This window comes from Cervus canadensis, chromosome X, assembly GCF_019320065.1.
Source record: "Cervus canadensis isolate Bull #8, Minnesota chromosome X, ASM1932006v1, whole genome shotgun sequence".
Taxonomy (NCBI): domain Eukaryota; kingdom Metazoa; phylum Chordata; class Mammalia; order Artiodactyla; family Cervidae; genus Cervus; species Cervus canadensis.
Genome location: NC_057419.1, coordinates 53,141,673 through 53,156,138, shown reverse-complemented (window position 1 = coordinate 53,156,138; position 14,466 = coordinate 53,141,673). Strand labels below are relative to the sequence as shown.

The following is a 14,466-nucleotide window of genomic DNA, read 5'->3' as shown; positions in this document are numbered from 1 at the left end:
ACTCTTTGTGACCCCATGAATTGTGGCCCGCCAGGCTTCTCTGTCCATGGAATTCTCCAGGCAAGAATACTGGAGTGGATTGCCATTCCCTTCTCCAGAGGATCTTCCCAGCCCAGGGATCGAACCCTGGTCTCCTGCAGATTCTTTACTGTTTGAGCTACAGGGAAGTCCTCCAGCTGTCTGATTCCTCCCTTATATCCTTATTATTATGTAATAACAAAACGCTTAGATCTCTGAGGCCCCATCTGCATCCTCACGCACCAAAAATATATATTTCTGCAACATAGGACCTATTCAGAATGCACTCTGCTTAAGGAATAACAGGGAATTATAAATAGCAGCTGTTGTGCCCTTACAGAGGTATGAAAACCCAGGTCCAAAAGGACTGAAAATGGGAGGTCTTTTGATTTCGTGGCTGCAGTCACCATTTGCAGTGATTTTGGAGCCCAAGAAAATGACATCTGTCACTGCTTCCACTTCAGTTCAGTTCCGTCCCTCAGCCGTGTCCGACTCTCTGTGAGCCCATGAACCGCAGCACGCCAGGCCTCCCTGTCCATCACCAGCTCCCAGACTTCACCCAAACTCATGTCCATTGAGTCGGTGATGCCATCCAACCATCTCATCCTCTGTCGTCCCCTTCTCCTCCTGCCTTCAATCTTTCCCAGCATCAGGGTCTTTTCAAATGAGTCAGCTCTTTGCATCTGGTGGCAAAGTATTGGAGTTTCAGCTTCAACATCAGCCCTTCCAATGAACACCCGGGACTGATCTCCTTTAGGATGGACTGCTTCCACTTACCCCCGTTCTATTTGCCATGAAGTGATAGGACCAGATGCCATGATCTTAGACTTTTAATATCTGAGTTTTAAGCCAGTTTTTTCACTCTCCTCTTTCACCATCATCAAAAGGTTCTTTAGTCGCTCTTCACTTTCTGCCATTAGAGTGGTATCATTCTGTGTATCTGAGCTTGTTGCTATTTCTCCCAGCAATCTTGATTCCAGCTTGTGAGTCATCCAGTGCAGCATTTCGCATGATGTACTCTGCGTATAAGTTAAATAAGCAGCATGACAATATACACCCTTGTCGTACTCCTTCCCCAATTATGAAGCAGTCATTTGTTCCAACTCTGCTTCTAAGAGTTGCTTCTTGACCTGCATACAGGTTTCTCAGGAGACGGGTCGAGTAGTCTGGTACTGCTCTCTGTTTAAGAATTTTCTGTACTTTGTTGTGATCCACGCAGTCAGAGATCTTAGCATAGTCAATGACACAGAATTAGATGTTTTTGTGGAATTCCCTTGCTTTCCCCATGATCTGACGGATGTTGGCAATTTGATCTTTGGTGGTTTTGCCTTCTTGAAACCTAAGTTGTGTATCTGAAAGTGAAGCCTAGCTGGAAGGACTTTACTAACCAGGGGGCTTCAGAAATTGGGGACAATCTAAATGGAGAAGCTTAGGAATTGGATGGTGCGAAGGAAGCCTGATAAGAGAGACAAGAAAAGGAAGCTCTCCTTTCGATGTTGGTAGCAAAGTGGGCAGAGACTAGACCATGCCTCCAAGTCCTTGTATCGGAGAGTAGCCTTTATCTCGAAAGTGATAGTTCTGCAACTGTAAGAGGGAGGGAGAGGGTGGGAAGAGGGAGACAGACACCCTGAGTGAATATGAGAGACCCGTTAGAAGGGGGTTGACAATTAAATGGAGGGAGGCCTTGGACTAGAGCAGATGTGGTGGACATGGGAAAACGTAGACGCATTAGACATTTACGAAGTAAAATGGACAGAACTCAGCAAGAATCTGGACTTGAGGTGAAGGAGAGGGAATTGTAAACAAGGTTTAGACCAGGTTTCTGTGTCCTGTCATAAGAGTACAAAGGTGTCATGGGGAATCCTGGAAGTTGGCCAGGTCTGGGAAGAATTCCAAAATACGATTTTTATGTTTTTGAGCTCATGGTCTAGATGGATACAATAACCAATACTGAAATACTTAAAATTTCCTTTTCCTTTAAAAAAAGTATTGAGGTATAATTTATATACAATAAAAGCCAACACTTTAACGGATTACCGTTTGTAGATTTTTGACAAATGTATACCGTGGTGTAAATGGTACCGCAATAAAAATGTAGAAAATGTCTCATTGTTCAAAAATGCTCCCTTGGGCTATTTGCCGTCAGACTCCTTCCTCCACTCCTATACCCTGGCAACCACAGATACATTTCTGTGCCAACAGTTGTGCTGTTTCCAGAAATCCATCGACATTAAATCATATAACCTGTAGCCTTCTGTATCTGGTTCTCTCATTTGCACAGTTAAGATGCATCCTTGCTCTTACATGCATTAGTAGTTACATTTTTTTTTTTTATTACGGTGTAGTATTCCTTTGTACACTTTGTATACTCTTTTGTTTTTCTTTCACCTGTATACCAGTTGTTGAATAACTGAGTTGTTTCTATGTTTGGCTGTTAGGAATACATGTGTGGAATATTTGAGTAAAGGTCCTTGTGTGAGCATGTTTTCCTTTCTCTTGGGTAAAACCGGGTAAAATTAAACCTCCTAGTACGTACGAAAATTTCTGCTGTACTAGAATAAGAAGAATGCGCTACTGGAGAAGAGTGAAGAAATAGCTACAGAAGGAATGAAAAGGCTAAGCCAAAGTGGAAACAACACCCAGCTGTGGATGTGTCTGGAGGTGAAAGTAAAGCCCGATGCTAAAAGAACAATATTGTATAGGAACCAGAGGTATATTCAGAGAAATCAGTTACCAGTTCAGAGATTGAAATGCACAGTGCTCCAAGCAAAAAAAGGAAGCAGGGGTATCTATTTATGTATTTGTTCCATGGAAGTGAGGAAAGCCATTGCAAGCATGCTGGAAAACCCAGAAGCAGAGAAGGAAATGGTTCATCAAAGCATGTATAAAAATAGGTATTAAAAACCGTAATGTCTAGTTCTGTCATGAGGGTCTTTCTGAGACACATGCTCCCCTAAGGGTAACCTGGGGCTTCCTATCACCACAGTTTGTGGATGCATAAGAAAGACTGCACTGGACGGAAAAAAATACAGTATTCAAGCCTCCTTGCTCATCCTGCAGAGACCCTGCGGTTCCAGGACTACCTCGGTGGCGGGAAAACCTCAACCAGCACAGCTCACGCCCAACTCAGGGAGCATGCGCAGTGTACCCCTTCGTGCGCATGCGCCTCGGTGCACGTCCGCCTTCCTGAGCGTTCTGTGAGGAGCGTTGGGCCTGAGACGGGTGTGTTTATTCAATCCCGGTCCTTTCTGACCACTTGAGCCTCACCAGGTAGGTCCACAGATCTGTCCTGTCTGGAGTTTAAGTGTGTGCACGTGTGAGGGGGAGCCAGCGAGTTTCGGGCGGGTCGGGCAGTGCGATCTGGGGCCTTTGAGGAAGAAGGCCCTCGAGGTCGTCATCTTTCTCCTGACAAGTGTCGCGACGCCATAGTTCTTGCCCTGGTGTTGGGAGAGCAAGGGCGGTGGGCAGAGGAGGGCAGGGGGTCGGATGATGGTGGGGGGAGACTTGGGGGTGCTATTTGAGATATCTGGTTCACTGGGGCCCTGGAACTGATGACAGGGCACAGAATCTGGAGCCGGCAGTGGGACCTGGGCAGGGGCCGGGGTGGGCGATTAAGGAGAGACCTGGAAACTGGACCGCGCTGGGGTTGTGACTGTATCGCGGGTTTTGTGGTAAGGTGCCAAGAGAGAAGTGGACCGGCTGCTCTGCATGCAGACTCACCTCAGCCACGGACACTGAGAAACTCCCCATAGTCAGGCTGTAAGACTGAGCCTTTCTTCGTGTTCCAACTGAATTCCAGGAGAGTTGGGGAAAATAGGTCTGGTGAATAGGAGTGTGAGAAGAGCAATAGCCCTGAATTTTTAAATTCCTAGCAGTATTTCACTAAATATCTTCATGATGGAGAATTCTGTTGTGAAATCACACTTCCTCACAAAAATTCAGCCTTCCTGTGTACCTTAAGGTGATTTCTCTGCCGGCTTAGCAGAGACACAAATGGCTTTGCAAGCAACTGTATTTGGTTTAATTGGAATGCATGTACACTCATACTTAACCAGAGTTTTCTTTTAAAAGTATTGTCACATTAAAAAAAATAATAATCAACATATGGTCATAAAAGTGATCAAATGTAGCTGTGCTCTTAAATACAATATCTAAGTCACAATATTCTACTTTCAGGGAGAAATATGAATGGGCAAGGGGCATCAACACTGGGACCTGTAGATCCAGATTGCTCCCGGCTGGATGAACGTGTGGTTGTGAGTATCTTACCATTTGATGTTTTCTGTTCGCACAAGTTTATTTTTGAGAAAATGATGTCAAGTAGTACAGAGGCAGTGATACAGGTCTTCCATGCTGATAAAGGGTGACAGTTTGTCTTAGGAAGGAACACTGATCCAGATGCATTACAGTCTGGCATTGCCTGGATGAGTATACTGTTAAATCCCCTGGAAATGTGCCCAGTGACTCCCTCCTCCTGCTTATTAACAACAGATTGCATACTTCCATCCCAGCATAGATTGAAATAGCTTCCAAAGTCTTTCTGGGTAACTCTTATGGGAGCTAACTCTTCTCTGTGGGAAGAGTCACTTTATTAAAAGTAAGTACACAGAATTGTGTTGGAAAAATATTGTTAGGTTTACTTATGATCAGATATATCTGTGTATTATCTATGTTTATGCTATTAGATGTATTAACAACAAAATGTTTTTATTTGCATGCACACTGTCCTAGGACCCTCAGCCCAGTGTTGAGCAACCTCAAGAAGAGGGACCACCAGCTGAGATTCAGGATATCACACCTGAAAAGGAGGAAGTAAGTGGAGAGGATCCAGTGAATCCTGATGAAGAGAAGGAGAAGGATGCCTCTGAAGGTAAAGTATATCTGTGCATCATGCCTTAAGACATAATCAGTCAGAGGAGGAAAGGAAACATTAGAAAAGGACTTCAGACAATTCCTAAAATCCTGAGGAGAGTATAGTTTGCCAGTTAGTGTGGTCGCTCAAATGTTCCCTTGTTTTCAAGACAAAGAGAGAGGGGGCAACTAAGTTGTCTGAGGACAACCCTGGAAAAGGAAAATGGTAATAGCATTCAGACACTTCTGCTTTCCCTTTTCTCCAGCAAAACATTCCTGGAATAATCCTCCTGAGGTTCTTATTCGTTACATCTTTACCATACTATCCTAAGGCTTTTAATTCATAACACTGAGGGAATTAATATCATCATTCCCTTGTTTATATTGTATGCTTTACAGCGGAATTCATGCATTGTTTTTAAAGATGCTGTCCTGGAAACTGATCTCCGGGAATTGGCTGTGGCAAAGACTGGGGGTCAGGGTGGAGATGGTCCTGATGTCAAGGAGGAGATTGCATCAAATAGAGAGCCTGTTGAAATGCCAGAAGCAGGTATGTCATCCATTCAGAAAGTAATTTATGTGGTTTCTGTTTTTCCAGAATATTATATCTTTAATAATATAGAGGGAACACTACTATTATTTTAATAACAGAGTTCACATATTCTTTGAAAGGTAGTTCAGACCCCAGATGCCTGAGTGTCTGACTTACAGACTTGCGAATAAAGAAAGTCTGTAACTTTCTTTATTCGGATCAAAGCCATATCGAGTTGAAAATAGGAAACCGTTTTCTTCATTATATAAGTACTTTAAGCAACAGTTAATAATTTTCAGGTTCTTTTATAATTTCTGCTTGTAACAAATATGGAGTGCATTTGTAATAGATATCAGTTTATATGAAATATGCTCAGGCATTCAAGTAGGTTCTAGTACCAGCTTTAACATAATGTGTGTGATTCTGTGAAATCCCTTAACTTCTAAACTCAACTTGACTCATATAAATTGTGAATTCAGAACAGATACACTAAAATGCTCATTTTTCAATGCTAATTTTTGCATTCTCTGATTCTCTTCGATGGAATGCATACAAGAATACTCTGTTTTTCATGATGTATTTATCATAAAATGTCATCTTGAATCTAATTATAACAGGGGAATTGAGATTTCATTTTCTGATGGGGGACACATGTACACCCGTGGCTGATTCATGTCAATGTGTGGCAGAAACCACCACAATATTGTAAAGTAACTAGCCTCCAATTAAAATAAGTAAATTAATTTTTTTAAAAAGAAAATGAGCCAACATTCTGCTTCGTGTTTGTTAAATTCTCTCAAATTCTGAATTCTCTAGCTCTTAAACAAAATAGTTGGATTTTCAGTCCTTTCCCCAGTGAAGCATGAAATGACTGAACAATGAAATGGCAAAAGATAGTCTAGTTTCCTGTTTCTGTGGCTGATCAAGTTGAGAGAGTGCATGTAGTCAGTGATATTCAAGGCAGGTGTGAGTAAGATACATATGCTAAGCACACCACCTGCCCCCACGTTTGGTCTTTATTGGGGGGGGAGGGTTGCTTATTTTAGTTGAAGGATCATTGCTTTACAATACTATGATGGTTTTTGCCATACACCCCACTCTCACTCTTAAAGACCTAATAAAAATCTGAGCCTCATGATATAATTGTCTCTAAGCATATCAAGTATGTTATTTTTCCTCTTTGATGCATGAGTTTAAAAAGTTTTGAAGGGCGAAGATTGTAACTCTAGTTCTTCCCGCGTAATCAACTTAGTATGTTTCACATACGTGTTTTCCAAATTGCTGACAATTATTGCATGGTTCTGATTTTAAAGGAAGAACTTCATAGTTAGGGAGGAATTTGCTGTGTATTAGCCTTCTAAATATGTTCACTTTACATTTTTGTTCCATTCCATTAGAACATTTAGACGAAAACACAACTTTCAGACTACTTTCAAGTAACTACACAGCATGATTAAAACGTTCTCATAGAAAAATCTTAGCCCTAAATATGTGTGCTATTTAAAAAGGAAAATACATACATTACAAAGTCCATAAATATAAAATCCTACACCCAACATAAAAGGTAAGAAAAAGAGCAACAGAATAAACCTAAGGGAGAAAGAAAAAGATACTGAATAAAAGACAGGTATGAATTGTTAGGAAGAGGAAAATAAACTCAACTATTAATAAATAAAGGCAATGTGCTAGTTTACATAATTTTTTAACATGTATATGTGTGTATACACACACACACACACACACACATTTTTTAATATTCTTTTCTGTTGTGATTTGGACATAGTTCCCTGTGCTGTATAGTAGGACCTTGTTGTTTATCCATTCTGAATATAATTGCTTGTATCTGCCAACCCCAAATTGCAAGTCCATTCCTCTCAATTTACATAACTGTGAGGAAAAAGGACAGAGCCCAAGTATACATAATAAGAAATACGAACCCAGACTATAACAGTTAGTATCTTACAGAATTAAAACTGAGTATAATCTGGAACTCAGATATTTTCAGAATATTGATGAAATGGCTAATAGGGTGGGAAAACAAATATTATTTAACATACCCCACAGTAACTAAATAACTAAACATCACAAATGCCGTGGATGAACTTGAAATTGGTCAGAGTTGTCTCTCAAAAGCAATTATCATTTAGAAACAAACAAAAAATCTGCTTTTCCAGATTTTCTTTCTTACTTGCTTTTCTCTCTGACTCATACTCCCTCTTGCTCTCCCTTTTCTTTTCTTCTCTCCTTTTTTCCTTTTCCTTTTTTGGTGTGGCTGTGAGAAACAGTCCTGTTTCTGCTTCACATGTTGATGTCACCGTGTCGCCAGTGATAGTAATGACTAAAAATTAGTGTCAGCATATAATTTACTATACCAACTGGAATGCTTTCCAGGGTGAAAAGAAACATTCCGAATTACATGAGGGCCACAAGTAAACAGGGGGACAGATGTTTAACCGACTGAAAGCAACCATATCAGGGATAAATTAGAACAAATGAAAATTTCTACACTTTTCCACAGCAGAGAAGAAACAAATGCAATACTGGCCTCTTTGTTTACTTCACTTAAGCAGTAAGAGAGATAACAACTGTTTAGCTATCCTATATTCAGACTGTTATTTCAAACCAACACATTTGAATGATACTTTTTTGGGACTTTTTGTTTCATTTTTTGTGTATTTTGTTTTTCTTAGGGTGATTTTTGTTGTTAGATATTTTACTGAATGTGTACACAGGTTTGCCTTCTACTGAAAACGACCTTCTGATAGGTTCAATTGATTTCATTTGTTCTGAACTCAGTGTCCTTATTGTCTTGTATAACTAGGAAGAGTAGTGTGTTTTTAAAAATACTGCTTGAAAAGTCTATAAAATCTCTAGAGAGGATTAACTGAAGGTAAGCCAAAGGGTCGCCCTTAGTGTACTTGTTTTAGTCCATTTTATAAAACTACAACTGCAGTGAACTTTCTATACCTCTCTTATCATCGAAATAAAGTTCTGCTAAGTAACTTCTTTAATGTTTATATTGTAGGTGAAGGGCAACCATTTCCTTGAAAGAAGATGAACTGAAATGATCCATGCTGTTCTTACGTTGTATATTTGACTGTTAAAGTTCTGTCAATAAAGTTTCGTTTTCTCCTGGCACATTTTTTGTTAAATTTATCCCCGGCTGTTTAATGTTATTGAAAATTCATGGCTTGTGATTTTTATTGTCTAGTTGAGGATGTATGTAGAGACAGAATGTTTGTGTATAGATTTTCTGTCCAACAATTCCTCTAAATATGCATATTAATTCCACAAATTTAGATCTAGATTATTTTTGCTTTGCAAAATAGACTATTATATTTGAATATCAACAGTTTCTACTGGCTTAAACCTTAAACCTTTCCTCATTTTGCAGCACTGAACAAGCCTAGCCAGAATAGTCTTGACTAAAGCAGGCGATAATTGGCATTTTTCCCGATAGGAAGTGAAAAATCTTCTCCATTTCAACCTGTTTGTGTTGCTTTTTTTGTAGATATACTTTATCAGAGTAAGTTCCATTCTATTCCTAGTTTGCTGTTTTGAATATAGATTAATTTTTATCAAACACTTACAGTGCATCAATTGTGATGATCATAGAATTGTTTTCCCTCCATTTTTCTATTAATGTGGTGAATTGCAGTGGTAACCTTATACATTTAAACCACCCTTGCACTTCTAGGGGTAACAAAATTTGGTCCTAACATATTCTTTAGGTGTAATCTACATGTTAATATATATACATACATATATATACCCACACATAAAAAATTCATAAAAGGCTTTGGGCTTCTCTTGAATAAATGGGTTTACAAAATGTGCCACCCAAATCTCATACAGTGTCCCTGATGAAATCATTGACAGAGAAACAATTTTTTAAAACTTAATATATTTGTATGGTCCTATAGAGAAATGGAATGCCAAAGCCACTGTTAACGGTTGTAGGGAGATAGGACAAAACTGCTGTCAAATTCCATGGCAAATGCCACAACATATCTTTCACACATTTGTGACTTGCCTTCCAAGTTTTTTTGGGTGCAGGGAGAGAGCAGCCACAAATGTCTTTTCTTCTCCATGACGTCCCCTATTGGCTTGATAGTGACCAGATCTCAGAAGCCCTCCAACTGTGTGTGTGTGTGTGTGTGTGTGTGTGTGTGTGTGTGTGTGTGTGTGTGTGTGAATCACACAGTCATGTCTGACTCTTTGTGACCCCATGAATTGTGGCCCGCCAGGCTTCTCTGTCCATGGAATTCTCCAGGCAAGAATACTGGAGTGGATTGCCATTCCCTTCTCCAGAGGATCTTCCCAGCCCAGGGATCGAACCCTGGTCTCCTGCAGATTCTTTACTGTTTGAGCTACAGGGAAGTTCTCCAGCTGTCTGATTCCTCCCTTATATCCTTATTATTATGTAATAACAAAACGCTTAGATCTCTGAGGCCCCATCTGCCTCCTCTTGCACCAAAAATATATATTTCTGCAACATAGGACCTATTCAGAATGCACTCCGCTGAAGGAATAACAGGGAATTATAAATAGCAGCTGTTGTGCCCTTACAGAGGTATGAAAACCCAGGTCCAAAAGGACTGAAAATGGGAGGTTCAAATCTACCGCGTGACTTAAGTTAGAGTATCCCATCTTACCAAAAAGTATGTGAAAAAGCCCCTGGGTCATGGAGCTGCCTGACAAGGTTCGATCCTAGCTAGAAGAAAATTGAAAGGAATTAGGGGAACTCTGTGAGACAAAATGACTTGAGTCTTATCTGCTCTGTCTCCTTATTGGCTATTGAGAGGGTAACAGGCCGGAAGGCCAGGGGTCTCCAAATGGAGGAAATAGGCTGCAAGTGTCAGACATTTTTCTCTCTCTTAGGAGGGGCAGAAGGAAACAAACAAGATATTTTTTTCCTTCTCTATACAAATTTGAAAGATTTCTCTTAAAATACTGTGTTGCCATAATGACATCTGGTTTCACCTGAAGTTAACTATTCTCAAACCTTCAGTTAACCAGTGCATTTTTCTTATGGAAATGTTTGTCTTAAGCTATGTTAATGTACTATGCATTTACCCCAGACTCTGTCTTCAAGTCGGTTCTGCCTAATGGCTCAGAACCTACTTGACAAACCATTATGTTATATTCAGATATTGCTCCCCTAATCTGTGAAAACAAAACTATTTCTATGGTCACCTGCCTTTCTATGAGATTCAAGTCAATCATTTTATGGCCTGGGATGAATCGTCTGGTGCCAAGATTATCCCAAAATACCTCTTATGGATGAGGGGCCTGGTGCCATTCTGAGTTTTAAGACATTCCTTTCTCTCATTAACAGACTGCTAGTGACTATATAACACCCAGCTGGAGACTAGCAGGGGGGTACTCTTTCTGCCCCCTTTGATGCCTATGTCAGAAGTTTCTCTATCTTCTTTATACTTTAATAAAACTATTACACAAAAGCTCTGAGCAAACCAGCCTCGTTGCTGGTCCCGGATTGAATTCTCCTCTGGATGCCAAGAATCCTGGAGTCTTTTCGTGGGTCAGCAGCAACCTTTCACTCTGACACGACGTAACTACGCTTCCCTGGTGGCTCAGATGGTAAAGAATCCGCCTGCAGTGCTGGAGACCTGGGTTCGATCCCTGGGTTGGGAAGATCCCCTGGAGGAGGCCATGGCAACCCACTCCAGTATTCTTGCCTGAAGAATCCCGATGGATAGTGGTGCCTGATGGGCTATAGTCCATGGGGTCACAAAGAGTCCGACGCAACTGAGTGACTAAGCACAGCATGTGACATAATTAAGAGTATTAATATTGGCTGTGACACATAGTGTGTGAAGGTGAGAAAGGCATTTACATCCTTTGGATCTGTTTCCCCATTACTACAATGGAAATTACAATTTTACACTAAATATTTGTTATGAAGAATAAACAAGATAACATGTGAAGTAGGCATTACATTGCAAATGGATTTGGCTTATTCTGCTCCATTTTTTTTCTTTTAAACTTTCAAAATTTTTAATTTCACTTACCTTTACGATTATAATTCTCTCACAATTGATACAGATTTTGAATTTCAAGTGGACTATAAGGCTAATTTTTAAAATGAGTTGGACTTCAGAAACAAATTTTGTCTAAATAAATATATTGATTCAATAGCAGATTCAATAGCTGGTATCAGACATGGGATCCATTCTAAGGTTGGTTTGTTAATGAGGACTGACAAAGCTACCCCTAAGTCATAGTATGTCGAGAAAACTGTGCTCCTTGCTGTGTGTGATGAGAAAGAAAATAAGCCAATATTCTGGTCACGCAGCATCACACAACTCAACACCAGACTCTGTCACGTAGTCAGGCAGCCAGTCCCTAAGTAACACTGCAGGGGCTATAGGACCACACAGTGTACCAATGAGTTGTTAGTTTGTCACCTTCTACGGGCTTGGCCAGTAAGGAGACAATGAACCCAAATGGATTCCGTTTCTAACTTACAGACAGTGCAGAAGTAATATGACCCTGGTGTCAGTTGCCTTGTCCCTAGTCCCACGGTTTGACACTGAATTGGAAGGCCTCAGTAACAGGCACTGCAGGTGCTGGGTCTCTGCCGGGAAGGAGCCCACAGTTGTGCCTGAAGAATCCCATGGACAGAGGAGCCTGGCGGGCTACAGTAATGGGGTTGCCGAGAGTCAGACACAACTGAGCAACTACCACTTTCACAAGAATAATTTATGTGATACTTTTTTAGACAGTTGCTTTTTAAATACAGGAAGAAAGGAGTGAAATATGTATTCATAAAGTATTTTTGTTCATATAATTACCATTACCTGTGCTCTTTGCTTTTTCACATGGATTCTGATTAACATCTGAATTCACTTATTGCAGCATGAAGAACTTCCTGTAGTTTTTCTTGTAAGCCAGTTCTACCAACAAATTCCCTGAGTTTTTTTTTTTTTTAATTTGGGCATACATTTATTTTGCTTTCATCTCTATTTTCTTAAACCACTTTATTGTGGTATGTTTGACATGTAAAAAGCTGTGTACACACCCGTGAAATCATCACCAGCCTCAGTATACAAAACTCAACTGTATTTCTTTTTTTTTCCATTTATTTTTCTTAGTTGGAGGCTAATTACTTTACAATATTGTAGTGGTTTTTTCCATACATTGACATGAATCAGCCATGGATTTACATGTATTTCTATACTAGTGGTGAATACTCCTATTAAGTATGAAAATTCCAGTTACAATAGAGTAAAAAAAATAATATATTTAGGAATTAGTTTAACCAAGGAGGTGTAAGATTTGTACATTGAAAATGACAAAACCAGTTGAAAGAAATTAATGAAAATTTAAACAAATGATCACTGACTATCAGTGGGCACTAGAGTTTCCCCTAGAAATTTGCTGTCATTGTACACACATCTCTGAGCATGTGGGAATATTTCCTTAAGGCACATTCATAGCAGTGTGACTGCTGGATCAAACACTTCCTTGGCTAAACAGACATATCTGGAGTACCTACTATGTGCATGTGCCTGACACTGTTCTAAACGCCAAGGAGGCATCACAGAATAGGATTAACACACGTCCCTCTTTCATGAAGGCAAATGCTGCTGAGGGTGTGGGCAGGATGGAATGTAAATTTTGATGGGTGCTGCCACAGACCCCTGCAAAGGTGTTTTACCAGTTCACACTGGCCTCAGTGAGACAGGGGAGTGAGTGTGCCTTTACTGGCGTCTTTGCACAATTTGTAGGGTGGGAGGTCTAGGCAGGAGGCTGGACTCCTTATGTCCAGTTCCCTAGAAGAGTTTCAAGTCCACAACTAGGAATGATCCACATAGGGATTTCCGGGACATGAATACCCTAGGTGTCCATACCCTTGGTTGTGACATCACAAAGTGTATTTGTCAAAGCATGGGAGGTATCTGACCCTTTGGTGGCACTGCACCCTGAGTGTGCCATCTCTGACCTGGAGATAAGTCTGTGAGCCAGGGACTGAGGGTGCTGAAACCTTGAGGGGTTTACTATGTCTTGGGCTATGAACTTTGGAGTTTGGAGGATGCGGGGTACCATGGTCTGAGGTCTCTTTGTGGTGGCTGCATGAAACATCGTGAAAGAGCTGTATGCGTTCACCATACCAGTGCTCTGTGCTGTTGGTGTGACCGTGTCCTATGGTGTGAACTGTGTGATTGCGACTCTGTGTCCAGGGTGTGAGGTCTCTGTGCTGTCGGGTTTCTCCATGGCCGCTTATGAAGTTGCTAAAATGCATGTTGGCCTGTATTCGAATTTCATCTGACTTATTGAGTCTCTAGAGTTTCAGTTTGGTGGATTGTTTGGTGTTGGGTGTCCAGTGCAGTGAGGTTTGCTAGCTGCTATTTCCTTGGTGCATATCTGGTCAAGTGTATCATTGATATTTGGGCTTTGTGACCCATCGTGTGGGGTCCCTTCTTTTCCCTTCCCTAGCCTTTCCTTTCTCCAGGGGAATCTTCCCAACCCAAGGATCGGACCCAGGTCTCCCGCATTGCAGGCGGATTCTTTACCAGGTGAGCCACAAGGGAAGTCCAAGAATACTGGAGTGGGTAGCCTATCCCTTCTCGAGCCGATTTTCCCCGCCCAGGATCAAACCAGGGTCTCCTGCATTGCAGGCAGATTCTTTAACAGCTGAGCTATCAGGGATTGAAACATTTCAGGTTGTGGTTGTTCAGTAGCTCAGTCATGTCTGACTCTTTACAACCTTGTGGACTGCAGCACGCCAGGCTTCCCTGTCCTTCACTATATCCCGGAGTTTGCTCAAACCCATGTCCATTGAGGCAATGATGCCATCCAACCATCTCATCCTCTGTCGCTCCCGTTTCCTCCTGCCCTCGATCTTCCCCAGCATCAGGGTCTTTCCCAATGAGTCGGCTCTTCACATCAGGAAGCCAAAATATTGGAGTTTCAGCTTCAACATCAGTCCTTCCAATGGATATTGATGGTTGATTTTCTTTAGGATTGACTTATTTGCTCTCCTTGCTGTCCAAGGGACTCTCCAGAGTCTTCTCCAGCATCACGGTTTCAAAGGATCAATT

The 14,466-nt window shown here is 41.0% G+C and overlaps 1 protein-coding gene across 8 annotated transcripts in view; it reads left to right on the top strand.

Annotated features, from left to right (window-relative positions):
- Positions 1 to 8,539, top strand: part of LOC122434999 (neurofilament medium polypeptide-like) — a 181,071-nt gene extending 172,532 nt beyond the window's left edge. For all 8 annotated transcript variants that reach the window (XM_043458837.1, XM_043458840.1, XM_043458844.1 and 5 more), the window contains 4 exons: positions 4,195 to 4,274; positions 4,750 to 4,888; positions 5,294 to 5,419; positions 8,427 to 8,539. In XM_043458837.1, the coding sequence (XP_043314772.1) occupies positions 4,195 to 4,274; positions 4,750 to 4,888; positions 5,294 to 5,419; positions 8,427 to 8,449 (368 nt within the window). In that variant the 3' untranslated portion in view covers positions 8,450 to 8,539. The remainder of the gene's footprint in view (positions 1 to 4,194; positions 4,275 to 4,749; positions 4,889 to 5,293; positions 5,420 to 8,426) is intronic.
- The last annotated feature ends 5,927 nt before the right edge of the window (positions 8,540 to 14,466 follow it).